Below are 19,851 nucleotides of genomic sequence, written 5' to 3' on the forward strand. Positions count from 1 at the left end.
GCTTGCACAATGAAGAGTCTTTCAGCACTCTTGGAAGCGTACTCGGGAACAGATGGAGAAAAACTGGGGAAAAATAACTGCTTAGCATACGTAGGAATACAGAGGAGAAAGTAAAACCTGACAGAACCCTCAGGGGTATGGAACTGGACCATACAGACCAGGACAGCTTAAAGTTCAATCCCTGGTCTGTATTGAGTTAGCTGATCTACCTGACTGGAGACAGGGGGAAGAAAAGGACAACAGTCAGACAGGCTCCCCACTCGTGATCCCTATCTAGTGCCCCTGCTGGAATGTGCACATGGACAAGATATAGATATATCTTCTATCAGCAAGGGCAGACATCGACGACTAGGTCCAACACTGCTTCCAGTGTGCCAGCGCAGCTTTCAGTCACCTGAGGAAGAGTGTGTTTGAAGGCCAGGGCCTCAAATCTGGCACCACGCTTACAGCCTACAGGGCAGTAGTGATAGCTGCCCTCCTATATGGCTCAGAGACATGGATCATATAGAGTAGACACCTCAAAGCGCTGGAGAAGTACCAGCGCTCCCTCCGCAAGATCCTGCAAATCCACTGAGAGGATAGATGCACCAACGTCAGTGTTCTCGCTCAGACCAACACATTCAGTAGGATGTGAATAATAGCAGCAATAACAGCATAATCCAACCCCTGCAGTCACTTGTGAACTCGCTGGTGTCTCAGCAGGTTGGGTAACTGAGTAAATCCCTTCCCACGTCTCGAGCAGGTGAACGGTCTCTCCCTGGTGTGAACTCGCTGGTGTGTCAGCAGGTGGGATGACTGAGTGAAGCCCTTCCCACATATGGAGCAGGTGAACGGTCTCTCCCCAGTGTGAACTCGCTGGTGTGTCAGCAGGTGGGATGACTGAGTGAATCCCTTCCCACACATGGAGCAGGCGAACGGCCGCTCCCGACTGTGACTGCGTCGATAAATTTCCAGGTCAGATGGAGAATTGAATCCCTTCCCACAGTCCCCACATTTCCACGGTTTCTCCATGGTGCGCGTGTCCTTGTGTCTCTCCAGGTTGGATGATCAGTTGATGCCTCGTCCACACTCAGAACACGAGTACGGTTTCTCCCCGCTGTGAATGGTGCGATGTTTTTTCAGGCTGTGTAACTGGTTAAAGCTCTTTCTACAGGCAGTGCACTGGAACACTCCCCCTCGGGTGTGTGTGTCTCGGTGTTTCTCCAGTCACACTGATGTTTGAAATCTTTTCCCAGACAGAACAGACAAACATTTCGCTTTCCACATTCAAAGGCTAATGATATTCACATCCTGAGGAATTGAGTGACTGTCAGATCATGACGTAATGTTTAGTTTGAGTATCCCGTCTGCAAATCCTCCCTTTCTACTACCTGACAGGCCGATTCAGGATCCACCCCTCAAGCACCATGATTGGTTGCAGAACACACTGCTCCCTGGGCCCTCCGGCCTCTGAGCTCTCTTCCTGTTGGTTCCCAGGGCAATTAATCGCCCCTCACCAACATTACGCTGCCAGATGAAGTTGAGGATCTCAGAGGAAGAAAAATAAATCAGGCCATGAAGCTACTGTGTGTACAAAGAGCCGGTTGCACTGTTCCTTATGTCTCAGGTGGCGGAAACTTCACATTTGTTCCGGTTCCTTCAATTCCTTGCCTTTCTCCACAGTCGATCTATTGAAGCGCTTTCAATCAGAAGGGGCTCCCTGGTTGGTGCTCTCTCAATCCTGTGCTGGTTAACCTGCTGTTGTTCCTCAGTCCGCAATCCCTGTTTCCTTCCAGCTGTGGAACTTTCTCAATCACTCCGCTATTCGCTGAGAGATCGCACCCTCCCCGCCCGCCGGCCGAGCACTCTGCCCCGGCCCCAGCCGCCCACCATCAGTCCGGTTCCCTGCGGCCCCCGGTTCCCCATATTGTCCAACCGCTGGTTAAACTGCGATCTACGGACAGTAGAAGCATGTGTGCGCACTCGGTCCGTGCAGCAGAGCTTGGTCTCCAGTCGTCTTGGTTAACCCTAGTCACTGGATCAAGACCTAGCTCTAAGATTTATTAGATGTCAGATTTATTATATCTGTCTGAAGAGACTTATATCCGTGACCACAACAAACCACGCCAGGTACAGGTATTTAGTAAATAAGCACATCAGTTCGGCGATGCTCCATGCTGACTCCACCCTACCTAAGTCAACTTCATCCAATCATGGAACCTCTGACTTTAACTCGAGACTCCCTCCTATTGTCTCCTTGCTGTTCCTCATTTACAACCAGGATATATGGATCTTAATCTTGCAACGTAAACAGGCCTGTGTAATTTGAGTTTTCCGTGTCCATTCGTGGCCGTGTTTTCGCTGCTGCTATTTCCACATTTTTCTCCCCTTTTTTTCTTCTTTTCTCTTTACCCCTCCTACACCCTTCTTTCTTGTCGTCCTGCCTCCTTTCATTTCTCCCCTCTCAGGTTCTCTGCCCTCCCAACCCTTCAGCACGCCTGAACCTTCCTACTCTCCTGCTGCCGTCTCAGGCTTGACACCATCTTAGATGAGCCTACAGCTTCACTCCAATCCCTTTGGCAACCCCCGAAGGGCCCATCAAAGCACTCATCGCTGCCCCCTTACGAGCAGCAACCCCAACTGCCCCATCCTGATCAACTGGGCTTGTATTCACTGGATTTCAGAAGAATGAGAGGGGATCTCATAGAAACGTTTAAAATTCTGATGGGTTTAGACAGGTTAGATGCAGGAAGAATGCTCCCAATGTTGGGGAAGTCCAGAACCAGGGGTCACAGTCTAAGGATAAGGGGTAAGCCACTTAGGACCGAGATGAGGAGAAACTTCTTCACCCAGAGAGTGGTGAACCTGTGGAATTCTCTACCACAGAAAGTTATTGAGGCCAATTCACTAAATATATTCAAAAAGAAGTTAGATGTAGTCCTTACTACTCGGGGGATCAAGGGGTATGGCGAGAAAGCAGGAATGGGGTACTGAAGTTGCATGTTCAGCCATGAACTCATTGAATGGTGGTGCAGGCTCATCCTGCACCTATTTTCTATGTTTCTATTCCCAGCATCGAAGCACTGACCACACTCGACCAGCTCCGTTGGGCAGGTCACATCGTCCGCATTCCCGACACGAGACTCTGAACATCTACACGGCAAGCAAGCGCCAGGTGGGCAGAGGAAACGCTTCAAGGACACCTTCAAAGCCTCCTTGATAAAGTGGAACATCCCCACCGACACCTGGGAATCCCTGGTCCAAGATCACCCTAAGTGGAGGAAGAGCATTCAGGAGGGCGTTGAGCACCTCGAGTCTCGTCGTGGAGAGCACGCAGAAATCAAGCGCAGACAATGGAAGGAGCATGCATGAAACCATTCCTTCAAATCACCCTTTCCTTCAACGACTGTCTGTCCCACCTGTGACAGAGACTGTAATTCCCATATTGGAGTGTACTCACCTGAGAACTCATTTTTAGAGTGGAAGCAAGTCTTTCTCGATTTCGAGGGACTGCCTATGATGATGATATAGATATCAAACGTTTGCCAGAATTGATAATTGAGGGATTGTGTCAATCTAAAAATTTATGCAAAACAAACAATGCACTTCTAAAAATATTTCGGACAGCATTTTTGCACTAAGTAGTGGATCTCAACATGTGGGAGTATCCAACACAAAAAGGTAATTTAAACAACAATGTTCTAATTATAAAAGTTACCTCCTTGAGTTTGCTCTCCAAAGAATTCGTTGTCATGTATTGAAATAAGGGAATGGCTGAAGAGGGAGCTGAAGAGGTAAAAGAGAGGTATGATCCGATGGGAGTCCTCAAGTGACATTGGAGATCCTCGTGAGATTAGGTGAAGCAGTGGTACCATCGACCTTAGATACACAAAACATAACATGAATAGTTCAATTTCAATCAATTGTCAAATACTTTGCAGAATTCTACATACAAAGCAATCCAAACCTGCATGAAATAAACCACAGATGAGAGTTCAGAAATAAATCTTTCTTAATTTAACCAAATAAACACACACAGATCAGAGTAATGCATGAAAAAAAATTATTTTATTTGTACCAAGAAAAATGTTTCCATCATTTCTACTAAAAAAAACTGCTGGATGAATTTCATGTTCATCAAGATGGAAGATAATGGTGCTGAATTTGGGGTCGGAGGCTTCTGCAGGATGCCTCCAACCTGCAAAAAACCATTGCATGCGATTCACAAGCGCCCCTGGGATCATGTGAGCTCGCCCAACCAAAGGGAACTCCCATTCATGTTTATAGGGATTTCTTATGTACAGAACTCCTATAAGTATGAATGGGGATCACATTAAAAATACCTCGACACATTAAATAAAAAAATATTACATATTTAAAATGGCATTTGTTAACTATTTAAAACAAAAATGTAATTTTTTGAAAAATAAATTTACATGTTTTAACGGGGCTAAAAAAGAAACTTTATTGCACCGGGTTTTTAAATGTATAAATAATCCATTAATTTTAAATATGTAATGCAAATTTTTTATTTTTGTTTTTTTTTTAAACTTTTAATGGTAAAAACAGGCCTTTACTAGGCGTAAGAATTTCACAGGCATTCGCTGGGCAGAAGTTCGGCAAATAGCCCAACTCTCCACCTGCAGAGGGCCATTTCCTTTGGAATCGTACGATCGGTCAAGAGAATTCTTGACAGATCGCAAGTTCCAGATTTTAGCGCATGACTAAACCTGGAACTTGTGTGGACCTTACGGGCACGTGCGCACCTCCTATGCGCACGTAGTAGGGGCCGCAAATTCAGCCCTAATCAATACAAACGGGGGAAATCAATAAAGCAACAACCTCCATTAGGATGGTTTGCGATGTCATAGGTGTGTCATGTGACCTTTCCCTCTCCTGAACGCTATACAAAAGTGAAGCTTGCGGCTTCGATTTGTTTTTTCCCAGCACCCTAGTTTAAATTCTTCTACTAAGGAAACACCACGGAATGGGCAATGAATTATTGCTTGGACAAGTCCATCCTTTAAGCAAATGTCCTCAGTATATTCCCATTGAGGAATGTACAAGTATATTATATAAATTAGAGGCCACTCCTCTTCTGATACAGAAAGCAATAGCTCTGTCAATAGCCATAGCTTCATCAATAGGCTATTTATAAGGACCCTTTGAAAAAAATTCTCTCCCTCTTTTTTGCCCCCACTTAAATCATTTTTTTTTAATAAATGGACAGTGTCAACTAGCCAGCTATTTGGCTATCTTTCGTGGAATGTACAGCAATTTAAAAGAATGGTTACAAGCTAAATGTATCCACAATGTCATGATTCGGAACAGTTGATGGAGAATTTTTAATGAATAAAATGACATGTTAATTAATAAGGCAGAGCTCCCATTAAGAGGGGATGTGGTAATCTGCGAGTGTGCCAAGTCAGTCAATGCCTGGATGATTTAATAAGAATCCCTAAAATGGTTAAGCAATAATTCAGTTCATGTCATACTTCAAAGAATCACTTCTTTTTTCCCAGGTTTGTATGCAATGAGAACGTATTAACTTCCAAAGGTTTATGTCCCATCAGTTCCAGATGGATTCAATCCAGACCCAAAATCTGGAGAGAGCGTTGTGACTCTCTGCCGTTCTGGCTTCTAGTACTGTTGCATTTCATAAGTATAGTAGAGATGAGTTATAAAGATCATGCTTGGAATGGCACTGAATACCTCAATGCAAAGGTCAGAAAGAGTTGCACACATGCACTTTACTATTCTAGTAGTTATCCTAGTGAGAGCTAAGTAAATGGTGACAGTTTCAATTTGTGTTGTATGAGCCAAATGACCTGTGGAGGGAAATCCTGCACCACACGGTGGGCAGACTTCTAACAATCACCAACAATTTCCTCGCTTCTGGAGTTGGTGATGACAACAAACAAAGGCAATAAATAGTAAAAGCTTAAAACTAGGATTGTAATGTGAAGAAATTTTACCTCACACCACCATAACAATTACACCCACTGAATACCTGACTGACATGCATCAATTGGTATTCACTGCACAGAAATCACATCAGAAATTTGAGGGGGGCAATTATGCCGTGTACAAATAAACAGATCAGCATGGCACTCAGCCCATAAGCTACAATAGCGAGCACAAATCACTCCATGGCCTCGTCCCTCCACATCTTTGTAACCTCCTCCAGCCCTACAACCAGGAGATATCTGCGCTCGTACAATTCTGGCCTCTTGCGCCTTCCTGATTTCGCCCCACCTCTGGCAGTCATGCTTTCAGCTGCCTAGGCCCATGGTTTAGGAATTCCCTCCCTAAAACCTCTCTGCCTCCTTTAAGAAGCTCCTTAAAATCTACTTCTTTGGCCAAGCTTTTGGTCACCTGTCCCAATTGGGGGGGTGGGGGATTGCGGTCGGAGGCTTCCTTCGAGCAACGCCTCCGACCTGAAATTTTAACAAAAATACCTGGTGGTCCCAGAGAAATGTAGGTTTGCAGTCGAGCATACGGGAACATGTCTTTTAGGTATGTATTTGTATCCTGGGATCATGTGGGCCAGGACCACCAATGAACATCTAGCGTTCTCATTGATAATAATGGGAACTCCGTTTGTATAAGCTCCCATCAATGAGAACATCGCCCCCAAAACAAGAAACACAATAATTAAAAAAAACACCTCACATATATAAAATTAATTGAAATTGAATGTAATTAAACGTTTAAGAAAAAAAATTGTCCAAAAAATATTTTTTAACATGTTTTAATAAGGTTAGAAATAAACTTACCTTAATGGACAGGGTTTTTAAATATAAAAATGATTGATTAAATTTAATTTTTCTGTTTTAAAACTCTTACGCTGGTAAACGGCTGCTTTTACCAGGCGTAAGAGTTTAAAGGCCATTCGGTGGGCAAGAGTTGGGCAAATAGCCCAATCTCTGCCCTGCGGGTGTCCTTCTCCTGGGATGCATGCGATCTGTCGGCGCATGCGCATTGCGCACGGAGAACCAGCATTTGAGGTGTCTTTTCAGGTGCGTGTACACATCGTACGCACCAGAGAGGCCGCAATTTTTGGCCCAATATCTTTGCGGCTTGGTGTCAAATCTTTGTCTGATAACATGCCTGTGAAGTGCCTTTGGATATTTTATGTTAAAGGCACTACATAAATGCAAGTTGTTGTTGTTATCCATGACTTCTAGTCAGTCTCCTGAAAATGACTCTCATTCATCTCAAATAAAAAAGCCACTAATATCTTTTGGTCCTGAATGTTACAACAGTAGGCTTCTGACCCAAAGGAACAGTAATTGAACCTATTTTCACAGGGAGCTCTCTTTACGCTCGAGTAAACTGAAACTGCTTTACCTTCAAAATCATCTTCACCCGAACACTGAACATTGCCATTGCATGCTACGTGCTGATGGATTAACCCAATTCCATGCACTTGGCATGATGGCACTCATTTTTAAGCTAGCCTAGCCACATACCTAGATTTCTGGGTACAGGCTCTGGCATCCCCAACTTGACATCATCAATGGTGGAGCTTCCATATAAATGTAATGCAGGACATCCCGAGGACGTGAATGCAGGTTTTTTTATTCTTTATACACTATATTGCATAAAATGGTGGACACATGTAGTCCCAAGCTGCACAACATGCACTATATTGGGTATAACCAGGCAAATGCAATGGCCAGGTATGGAAATATCTAACTGTACGTGGAACTTGGCTACAACCAATAATCAGACCACAAAGGTAGCACATAACATGATAACAGTATCAATTTGAAGTAATTAGCAGCTCTGATACATGGATATGGGCAGTCAGCATGCCAAAGCAATATGGGTTGAATCCAAGACAGCATGAACAGCCATTTGGTTGCAAGAATCCATACAAGGCTACATACACCACTACAGATCAACCTGACTCTAAATGATACCGATTGCTCAAAGCAGGAAACCTAAAAAGCACCAAATACTCAACGTAAATTTAGATGCAATTTTAGATTATATGAAATACAGACATTTATGATACAAAAATTAATTCCAAGCAAAATATAATCACCAGTGATGTTTGATCACAAGGCTTCACTTTGTTTTCCATCTAAACCTAAATGCCAAATTTATGGGATGATAGTGTAGTGGTTATATTATTGGAGCAGTAATCCAGAGGTCTGGACGAATAATCCAATGAGTTCAAATCACATCATGGCCATTTTAGAATTTGAATTCAGTTTTAACAAGTGTGTATCAGGAGAAGTGACCATAAAGCAGAAGATTATTGTAAAAATCTAATGTTCAAGAAAGGAAATCGGCTTTCCTTGTTTGGTCTGTCTATGTGTGACTCAAATCCCATGGCATCGTGGATAACTTTTAACTTGCCTTTGAAGTGGCCTCGGAAGCAACTCAGTTGTACAGAGCAACTAGGGATTTTTAAAATTCGTTCATGGGATGTGGACATCGCTAGCAAGGCCAGCATTTATTGCCCATCCCTAATTGCTCTCGAGAAGGTGGTGGGGAGCTGCCTTCTTGAGGCTGCAGGCCGCGTGGTGAAGGTATTCCCACAGTGCAATAAGTGCAGCATAGCCAGAGACGTCTACATTCTGAGAATATTTATTTTTAAATTGCAAATAACATAAGCCATGTTTTTTTCTAAGTACTATCCAGTCTACATTTCACCTCATCCAGGTTTTGTGTTGTATAAATTATAGGGAACAATTATATGTCATATGGTAGATGGTGGCAATAGAACAAGACTTTTAAGAAGTGCAACATTGTAGGGAAGAGCAGATATAATCAGACTTAAACAGATACATTAATAAAATTGTAAAATTTATTTTCTTTTAAAAGCTATAGTTCAACTCAGTACCCTGCATATTAAGTGTAGACTTTGTAGAAGTAAATCCAAGGTGACATTTCTTCCTATAAAATATGAGGGCAAATTTTATGAATTCACACTCTCAGCATGGAGCTTTGTTTGCTGGGAGCACATCAGGAAGTTGGCCACAAGGTCAGTGGACTCTGCATGATTTTCCTGATGGATAAAATTTACACTATAGCAAATAAAATAAGCAATTAAAAAAACACAAGGAAATAGGTAATCAGAACAAAATCAGCCCTTCATTCCATCCTTGAATATGAAATAAATGCTCATCTTGTGTGGCATAACTGCTCATCGGCATGACTAGTAACAGTAAACGTTTAACTATCTAGAGCTCTGCATATCTACATTCTTACCCTGTGATCATTTTTGTTGTTACAGACGTGATCAAATTCCAAAGATGTCGCATGAATCTTGCATTGAAAGCCAAACTGTACAGAAGTCTGGAAGAAATCAAAGATTTTAAGAAACATCTACAAATTAAACAAAAAGTTTTCACAGAATTTCTAAATTTAAAAATCTTTGTCCAGCATACAATCAACTCGATCCTAATGCTATACGTGATACCTTACTGTTGCAAACAAAAACAGTAAAGTATGATGCTCAAATACATAAACTGCAATAAAACCAAAAGGAGTGGGGCAAATAAAATTGAGAAGCAGCAAAGTATTTGTTTCGTATAAATTTTAATTTTGAGACTTCATGAGGGGTATGAAAGGGAACAGGTTTTAATAATTCATTTGTGAACATCCTGAGGACATGAAAGGCATTACCTTCTTTAGCTCTCTACTTCCCTGACCATATAATTACAATTGCTCGAAGATTTCATTTTGGAAATGCATCATTTTCATTGAACCAAGTGACATATTTTAGACAACAAGTGACACATTTTAGACAACAAACTCCAGCACTTACTTATTACCTTTCTCTCATTCAATTTTTATCAGTCATTGACAACACATTTTCCTGATCAATAAAGTTTTGGAAAATTCACAACACAGTTTGCACTCTAGTTTAAACCAATTACACATTTCAATTCTTCCCTCTTCCCCAAATGAAAGCATAATTCAAGCAACATATTTTTAATTTGCTGGCAAAGTACAAAGTTCTTTCGAATGTAGTGGCTTTGTAGCACTTTAAAGCATTCAATAGGTGGAGAGGGAATCAAAGGTTTTTGTTTAAGTGTTCAATTACTTATCTTATACCTAGATTTGTAGGAATTTCTCAGCTTGGTTTAGAAGGTGATAAATTCCTTTGAACACCAAGATAGATTAAATAAATCATTAAGACCTATTTAAATTGGCAAAAGCAAGAATTCCGAGGATTAAAGAAATCCCAGTTTTCTATGCGTAATCTAATTCAGATTAAGAAATTACAACTTGTGACCAGCTCATATAATGCAGAAAAGGTCATGCAATTTGGGGACGCTCAAGGTCAAATTATATTATAGATTGGATCTCAGGAGAGTGGTATTCTCCTGAAGTTAAACTGCCGTCACAATGCTAATCTCCCTCTAAACCAGTGCAAAGTACACTCCAAAGGGTTGAGACACAAATTGGCCACATCACATGCACAATATAATTGTGGCATGATGTCACCTACTAATATGTGAAACGACCCAGGCTTTCTTCAGCACAGTACATCATGTCATTGAGGTGGCATGCTTGATGATGAAGTTGCTGTGTAGGTTCTTCAGGGTGAAATTGGTCTTGGGCAGCAGCTAAAGTCAGGTGAGAGCGAATCTCCATGGAAAAGAAAATTGAGCAGGGTGTAAAACAGGTTGCCAATTTTATCAACCATTCTGCACTACTGCCGAAGACCAATTTCATGCCTTTTATGAGCTGCCACTTGTTCAGCGCCTTGTAGCCATACCTCGGCTAGCAGCATGTATTAGTTTGTAGTTTAAAAAAAAAACACTTTTTCCAAATCGCCAATCTAACAATCAAATTGTTTTAAAGTTCACATGGAGCGCGCTTCGGAAGACCTCGGTAACGGGAACTAGATGATCAGTATACAAACATCTTTAATGGAACACTCGTATAATAAAAATGTGCCAAGGATAATAGATAGCATTGACAGGCGTTATTTATTTTAAACAGTTCTCATGCACTTCTTTTGTCCCTTGACCTTTGTTTAGATGGATATCACTTTCACACCTTTCTTTGAAAGAGACTTGACAAGAACACAGGACGAGTGCCTGAAAATTAACATTTCCAATATAATTAGCATCATATAGACCTGAAAAGGTAAATTAACATGTAACAATCTGATTTCCCAGCATTGCTTCGACACAAAAATACTAGACTATACCTGATAATTCAAAATCACTGTGTCCATTAAAATTTTAGTTATTCAGTAAATTGTATTAAACAATTGCAGTTGACTTTTAAACAGTTTGAATTATCCAGTATTTCAAGTTAAGCAACTTTTAATTAGCAGGAATAGACTAATTTTAAAATATCAAAGATTAAAAATAATTTTCTTATCCACATTTATTTGTACACTGTTGGCTCTCCACATCAATTTATTTTTGAAATATTGCATTGCTACTTTTCTCAGTTTCTCACATCAAAAAGGTTCATCTTTCAGAAGTCTCCAAGAAAATTGTATATGGGAGTGAAACTTTCTTTTATATGCAGCTTTACACGATGCTTTTCCTGGTTTCATTTACTGATGAACAAACTGTTGCCATTAGTCAACCAAATCAAGTTAAACCACCGACACCTTTAACAGAAAAACTAACTGTAGATTCTAAGCAATTCTATTATCATCATAGACAGTCCCTAGGAGTCGAAGAGTACATGCTTCCACTCTAAAAGTGAGTTCTCAGGTGACTGAAGAGTCCAATGCGAGACCTACAGTCTCTGTCAGAGGTGGGCAGACAGTGATTGAAGGAAAGGGTGGGTGGGGAGACTGGGTTGATGCACGCTCCTTCCGCTGTCTACACTTGGTTTCTGCTTGCTCTCGGCGATGGGACTCGGTGCTCAGCGCTCTCACGGATGCTCTATCTCCACTTTGGGCAGTCGTGGGCCAGAGATGTCCAGGTGTCGGTGAGGATGTTGCACTTTATCAAGGAGGCTTTGAGGGCGTTCTTGAAGCGTTTTCTCTGTCCACCTGCCGTAGACCGCTTAGTTTGGGAGTCTTGTGCCGGGTATTCGGATGATGTGGCTCGTCCAACTGAGCTGATCGAACGTGGTCACTGCTTCGATGCTGGCCTGAGCGAGAATACTGACGTTGGTGCGTCTATCCTGCCAATGGATTTGCAAGATCTTGCGGAGACAGAGGTGGTGGTACTTTTTCAGCGTTTTGAGGTGACTGCTGTATATAGCCCACATCTCAGCCATATAGGAGGGCGGGTATCACTACTGCCCTGTAGACCATAAGCCTGGTACCAGATTGGAGGTCCAAGTCTTCAAACACTCCCCTCTTGAGGCGACTGAAGGCTTCGTTGGCACACTGAAGGCAATATTGGACCTCGTCGTCAATGTCTGCTCTTGCTGACAGTAAGCTCCCGAGGTATGGAAAATGATCCACGTTGTCCAAGGCCTCGTCGTAGATTTTGATAATCGGGGGGCAGTGCTGTGTGGCTCGTAGAGGACCTTTGTCTTACATAAGGCCAATGCTCTTGTATGCCTCAGTGACGGTGCTGACGATGGCTTGGAGTTCGACATTCCAAGCGTCGTCTGCATACTGCAGTTCAATGACAGAGGATGGGACGACTTTGGATCTGGCCTGGAGGCAGCTGAGGTTGAATTGATTCCCATTTATTCTATAATTAAGCTCCACTCCAGCAGGGAGCTTGCTAAGGGCGAGATGAAGCATTGCAGCAAGGAAGATCGAGAAGAGTGTTGGTGCTTGAGCTGGGAACTAATGCCTGGGAGAGTAAAACATTGCCTCAGATTTCTTACTCTCCACACCTCAAATCTCTCATCATCACTCCCAAAGGCACTGCTCAGTGCTGAGCTTACGGCCAACATTCCACCATATGCAACTAGGCCCATACAGTAGAGCCTGGTCTCCAGTCATCTTGGATTTCCTTGCCATTGAGCCAAGACCTCGCTCTGCTAAGTCAGTGTGGTAGTTGGTGTGCAACGGCCACCCCCATGTTAAAAGAATTCACACACAGGCATCTTCCACCCTTTAAAATGAAGTTTGAGACCTGGATCGTCAGGACCCTTATGGACAACCCCAACAGTGATCAACCGGAACGTCACACTGTTATCGTTGCCTGGGAACTCAGACGTTACGACACTGACATAGCCACCCTAAGCGAGACCCAGCGGGCAGGGAAAGGCCAGTTCAAAGAACAAGGTAGTGGTTACACCGTCTTCTGGAAAGGTAAACTAGAAGAACGCCGCCTTCATGTAGTTGGCTTCACCATCAAGAATGAGCTAGTGGGCCATCTCAGAGACTCCCATTGCGGGATAAGCGAATGACTCATGACTCTTCGGCTCACCCTAGCCCAGAACTAGTGCGCGATAGTCATCGGTACGTACGCCCCAGATGAGAAGCTACAGATGAGACCAAAGAGGAATTCTACTCTTGCCTCGAACAATACCTGTCCCGAGTCCCAACGGACGACAAGCTGATCCTCCTTGGTGATTTCAACGCCAGAGTCGGAAAGGACACAAGCATTTGGGGAGGTGCGATCGGCAGAGGGGGTAGGGAAATTCAACTCCAGTGGTACCTTGCTCCTGACAAAATGCCTAGAACATGGCCTTGTCATTACTATCATGTTGTTCCGTCAGAGACACAAGTACAAGGCATCATGGCAACACTTGATCCAAGCACTGGCATCTGCTCGACAACATCATCGTCCGAGCGAGGGATCGCAAGGACGTGTGCATCACTCGCGCCACGACAGGAGCCGACGACGGCTGGACGGCTAATCTGCTCTGCCATCAACATCAATATAGCCCCAAAGCAGAAACAGAAACAATGCCGCAGGAAAATCAATGCTGGGGCACTCAAAGACCCTGATAAAGAAAGCTTTATTCAGTCTAGGGTAATTAAGAGTGGGAGGAAGCTCATGTAGAATATCAGCCATGGTCTAATTGAACAGCGAAACAGGTTGAACTCCTGTTACCATGTTTCTATGTACAGACCAGTTGGCCTATGCAACATTCTATGTAATCGGATCCATGGTTAATATACATAAATGCAAGTTTCTCCTCCAGTCCAATTTTTATGTTGTCCACTAGGATATAGATAAGTTATCTCTCATCCAAAGAATGGAGTCCACTTAGTGCTACTAAGTGCCAGGTGTCAGGTTAAAAACAAAAATCTTTCAAAGTCAGGCCTCATCCTTCAGGCATGATGCACTGACAACTGACTAAGTATCACTTAATCAAATCAGATACTATTTAAAAGATAAGTTTTGGCAAAACATGGGTACAAGCGCTTTATAGCAATTAAGGTTAAAAATTAAAATATATTTTTGTCAAAATAACATTTCACAAATTATTCGCCGAAAAGGTTCACATTCATAAAGATCTGTAGGACCAGAAGGAAACAAAGGTCAAAGGAGAAGTGCACACAAATAAAATTGTTTTACATACATCAATATTGCTCTTCCAAATTTTGCAGCAGCAAGACATGCATTTCTAAAGCACCTTTAATAAAGAAATATTCTCTTTAAAGGCACAAGGAACACAGGTGCTCAGCCAAAGGGAGAGAGATTAGGGCAGTGACCAAACGCTTGGTGAAAGAGGTGCCTTAAAGGTGGAGAGGGAGGAGGATAGGCAAAGTGGTTTAGGTTGGGGAATTTCCAACCATGTATTGTCAACCTAAAAAGGTTAATCTGCATTGTATATTGCACAACAATTGTTAAGAAAATATACAAGGAAAAAGTATTTGCTGAACATATTGTTGATTTAAGTAAGTGATCGGTAAACATGTAAAACTAAATCAAAAACAAATGTATTAAGAGTTAAAATCAGAAAATACAGGAAATGCACAGATCAGTCTGCAAATGTAGAGAGAAAAGACAGGTTACCATTTCGGGTGTTGACTTTTCTTCAGAGCTGAAAATTGAAAGGTTTGCAAATATTTCTAGCATTTTCTATTTTAGGATTGAAGGATTTGCCATTTCTTTTCTTGTTACTTAAATAAGCATTAGCTTATGACAGAATTTGCTACCCATCATCTCCATTGTACTTTATTGTTGTAGTTTAAAAGGTCAAGTCACAACAATGCAAAATGTTCAATATAACTGAGAGAAACTATTCATATCACTATCAGCACCAGCATTTGTCCTTCTAATCGTCACACAGTAAGTCCGCAAAGCAACGTGCGAAAAATATTGACACCAGGTTTATTTTTTTTGTGCGTATTGAGTGGCATTACAGAATGCAGCTGAAAAAAAACTGTGTCAAGGAGAGATGTCACATAAAACTGACCCTAGAGCTTACTTGGAGTACAGAAGATGTCATAGACTACTGCATGCTTCAACAAACCCAGTTCAACAAGGCGGCACATTTACCTTGCTGTGAGTCACCTGATCAGCCACTGGAACTTCGACCTGCCTCAGTGACCCGCTAAATCGACTGAACTGGTTCAGTGCACCAGCATACTTACAATGTAATGCAAGCACACAACACACTGAACCAATTGAGCCTCTTATCTTTTTTTTTTCAACTGAAATATTTTTGAAAAATTGAAAAATCATCAACAGCATTCTCTGCTACAGTTGTGCTGGAGGCAGATTAAGATGGTGGTCCAGTCTTCTGTTTTCTGTTTCCTTTAATAGGCCTATGGGGACAGTATAAACACAGGACAATGATGCACAGAGATTAGTTTGGCCACCTCTGAAAACAATGATTTAAGTGGGAAAAAAATGCCTCAACTCTGCATCCGACCTTCCGTAAATAAGCAGAGTTCCAAAGTGATGGCATTGTTCAATCGTCCATGGAGAGGGGGAGTAATTTGCACTGATAGGGACTGAATTTGCAGCCTCTACGGGTGCATATGAGATATACACGAACCCATAGGAACCGTACAAATTACAGGTTTAGGCATGCGCTTAAGAATTCTCTTGACAGATCATACAAATTTGCCCAACTTCTACCCAGCGAATGCCTGTGAAATTTACGCCAGGTGAATGCCTGCTTTTACCAGCATAAGAGCTTTAAAAAAACTAAAATATTTTTAAAAATTCGTTCATTTATACCTTAAAAACCCTGTACAATAAGTTACGTTTACTTTTAGCCCCGTTAAAACAAGTAAATTAATTTGAAAAATTAAATTTTTGTTTTTATTTAATTGAATGCCATTTTAATTTATTTTAAATATGTAATTTTTTATTGATTTATTTGATGTGCAGAGGTATTTATGTGATCCCCAATCATACTTATGGGAGTTCTGTACATACGGAATCCTCACAAGCATGAATGGGGATTCCTTTCTTTGATTGGTTGGCAAGCCCACATCATCCTCGGGACGCCTGCAAACCACAGGCGCCCCTGGGATACGTGGGCCTCTACGCAGGCCACTGCACCAAGGCCCAGGAGCGCACGTCGCCAAACCTCCCGGACCACCAGATAAGTTTGTAGATTTTTTTTTTTGCAGGTCAGAGGCATCCACCCACGGGAAGCCTCCGACTGCAAATTCAGCCCCATAGTCTTTTGAGAACTTTTTATGCTGGATTTATCTTGCAGTAGTGCCACAGTTCTGGAATATAAATATGGCGCAATAAATTGACACAAATGGTCATTGTGCAGCTGTAAAATTCTCATGTTCCAGGCATAAACAAAGACATCGTAAGCATGAGCAACCTTCGATGTCACTCCACTTATAATTTTGTAAAAGACTAACCACCCAAATGCACTTCTACAAGTAATTACACAAAATTCAACGTCCATTTAGAATACAAAACATTCACTAGATTTCCCTATCAACGCAACAACCTTGCCACAAAGCAGGTGCACAATTTCCATTCTGAATTACACACAACTAAAAACAGCACTGCTGTCTCCAACACTCCCACTGCTTCACAATTGGTTGAAGAGATGGATCATTATTATAATTTTCTAACAGTCATAAAATAAGAGTTGATTTTCACCTTCACTACCCGAACGCAGCTCAATAGAAGGAAAATCAGGCGGGTACTATAGACGTTAGGCAACCCGCTCCACCAGATTAACACCCAGGCGATGAAGATTAAAAATCTACCCCAAAGAGTTAGTCTCTCACTCGCTCTCTTTCAACCCACCCTTCCAAATCAGCAGCTCCACAATTAATCAACAGACATTTTTTCTGCAGTTAACCAGTAGTAGATGTATTCCAGACTTCGAGGAACAAATGCATGATTAGACTGTTTACAACTTACAGGCTGCAATTAAGTGATTGAAAACAAAATACCTAAACAATTTCCAGTTTAGAGGATATTATACTTTTAATTGGTACTTAATTGGAAATGGTAGTTATCAGCATCGCTTAAATCATTACACAATAGTGTCAGAATGCACTTGTAAAATTTGCCAAATAATAAAGACTTAAGTGGAAATAAATGAGCAGATTTTTATCTTTCACAGAGCGATGCAAAAATACTTAAATATCAGTTTCAAATTACTGAACGCATGTCCAACTCTGTAAACCTACTGTGGAAAGCAAAAGGACTGCCCCATTTACCAATTATAGGTCACAATTTTCTAACAGTTTCACAGTAATTATACAACCACCACTGCACTAAACATAACTAAAAAGGTAACAATTAAAACAGCTCAGGGCACTGGAACACCAAAGCCTAGCACCACAAAGTACTAGGATGTAGGTTGAATTCCGCACATACTCCATTGCGTTACTAATCTAAGTCAGACTGCTGGGGAGAGAAAGCAGAGGTTTGGCCCTCTTGTGCCAAACCATGCCAGCTTTTAAGAAGTTTGGTTCCTTTTTCAGTCATGCCTTTTGACTGTCTCTTTCATTCAGTCCTGAATGTGGTGCCTTTCCCTTCTATTTTGTAACATTATTACCTGCTTCGGTGTGACAAGAGTCAACATCCCGGACTTCTGACTTTTACCCATCGTTTTTCCCCCTTAGCTCACCCTTTCATTTTGTTCAGTTTTATTAGAATGCTCACTTAGCTTCCAGTTCTGAAGAAGAATCTATACCTAAAATAGTAACCTGTCTTTTCTCTCTTGAGATGCTCACAGGCCTGCTGTGTATTTCCAGCATTTTCTATTTGAGGGGTTTTGGGCAGCGCTCTGGAAACCACTCCCTGCCCACTTATTCGGCTCGTGCTTAGCCGCGGGAGATCGTTGAGAAGAAGACGTGCATCTTGAAAGACAAAAAAAGTCTGAACTATGTATAGCATGCTACAAAGGGAGTTAAAATTGCAATTCAACCTTGGGGTCTTTTGAAATGTATAAACTGCACTAAACTTTGATTTGAGCACTTCTAATGTAGCATCAGAACCCCACAGAACAAAATAGAGCCATACAAGCCTAGCCATTATTCTATATATTGCTTGGAAAAACATAACAAATTCTACTTTAAAAAAAAATCATTATGACAAATGGTTTTGGTACCACAAACAGCGGCATCAATAAATGCCCAAATCAACTCTAACAAAGCTGAAGGAGTTACTTAAAAAAATACAGTTTGTAAAGACGAACACATTTTGAAATACAAAGAGGGGAGCAAAAAAGACTGATGCCTGAAAAATGTGGTGAACCACTGCCAATTATCTAAAGCCTATAAATAAACTTATAATGAATGATTTTAGCCCACTCGACAGTGCTGATTCTCAGTAAAATTGCTGATTCAGAGCAAGGAATTCCACACAGGAAATGGCAGCTGTGCTCACACAATTATAGCCATGGTATTGCTTTCTTCACTTCAGTAAGCACCTTTACAAATAGTTCACTAGTAAACGCAACCAGTGTGATGGTGCATTTAAAATCAGTAGTTATTACCCAGGGAGGCAGGTTATTTGCAGCAATAAATGCAGACATCCCAATTCAGCAGCAGCTATGTTCTTGAAACCTCACATCCTGCCCCAATGTAATTAGTCCACAAAAAGCTAATTATCTTAATCGAGCATTGACAGTTTCACTGACATCTTACTTCCTCTGGCAGCTATAAACACTACTAAACTAAGACAGCAGCTAATAGGCTTTCAGTGCATTATTTACATTGCTGTTTTGCAATGAACAGCATTAAGTACAACACAAGATCAGCAGTAGCATTTATACCTGTTTTATTGCAAACATTGGATCTTTAGAATGTTTAAAAACTGTTCACAGCAAAAAAAGTGCAAGCAAGTGTATTTATTTAACTAGTGAAATGTTGCTGCAGTTTTATTTGTATGCCTCAGGACAAAGTGAAAATGCCTGATGTTTTTATACAAATTTCTTCATGAGAATAATGAACACGTTGAGGACTACAATAGCATTTCTACAAAAGCAGTGTTAATTTAGGAATATTCTATAGTGTACCCAAGTTTCTCTCACAGTATTTTAAATCCATCCATGGTCTTGTCCCCACCCTAACTCGGTGATCTCCTCCATTTGTACACCCCCATACATACCTTCCTCTCCTCTGAAAGGAAACACCTCAATCCTTGCTCTTTCTGCTCTATTAGTGGAGGCTCTTTCAGCCACTATATCCTTGCCCTTTCAGATTCCCCCCTGTTTTGAGACCTCCATACCCACTTTCAAAAAAAACTTCAATTGTACTTTGGCAAAATCCCCCACCCAAAAAAAATTGTTGTTTCCTCTCATGTTCAGTCTAAATTGTTTTTCTCTTCCATCCTACAAATTGCTCCCATGAGTTCTTCTGTGTGCAAAAAGTTAGAAGTGCAAGTTGTTAGTGCTGCATTAGCAAGAAATTATTTGCCAGAAGAAATATGGCAGAATGCCAGTCAGTATTTAAGAAGCAAAGAAATGTACTGAAAACATTTCTTCAAGAAAGCAGTTTATTTTCAATATTACACAAGCTTAGCATAGCACCAACTCATGCTTCAAAACAGTTCAATAGCAGGAACAGCCTTTGAGTAATATGCCCGAGGG

General features: G+C 41.5%; 1 protein-coding gene across 6 annotated transcripts in view; it reads right to left on the reverse strand.

Annotated features, from left to right (window-relative positions):
• Positions 1-19,851, reverse strand: part of ube3c (ubiquitin protein ligase E3C) — a 231,689-nt gene that overhangs the window by 132,128 nt on the left and 79,710 nt on the right. For all 6 annotated transcript variants that reach the window (XM_070881630.1, XM_070881632.1, XM_070881627.1 and 3 more), the window contains 2 exons: positions 9,202-9,288; positions 3,698-3,858 (listed from right to left, as the gene is read on the reverse strand). In XM_070881630.1, coding sequence (XP_070737731.1) covers positions 3,698-3,858; positions 9,202-9,288 — 248 coding nt within the window. The remainder of the gene's footprint in view (positions 1-3,697; positions 3,859-9,201; positions 9,289-19,851) is intronic.

This window comes from Pristiophorus japonicus, chromosome 5, assembly GCF_044704955.1.
Source record: "Pristiophorus japonicus isolate sPriJap1 chromosome 5, sPriJap1.hap1, whole genome shotgun sequence".
NCBI lineage: Eukaryota > Metazoa > Chordata > Chondrichthyes > Pristiophoridae > Pristiophorus > Pristiophorus japonicus.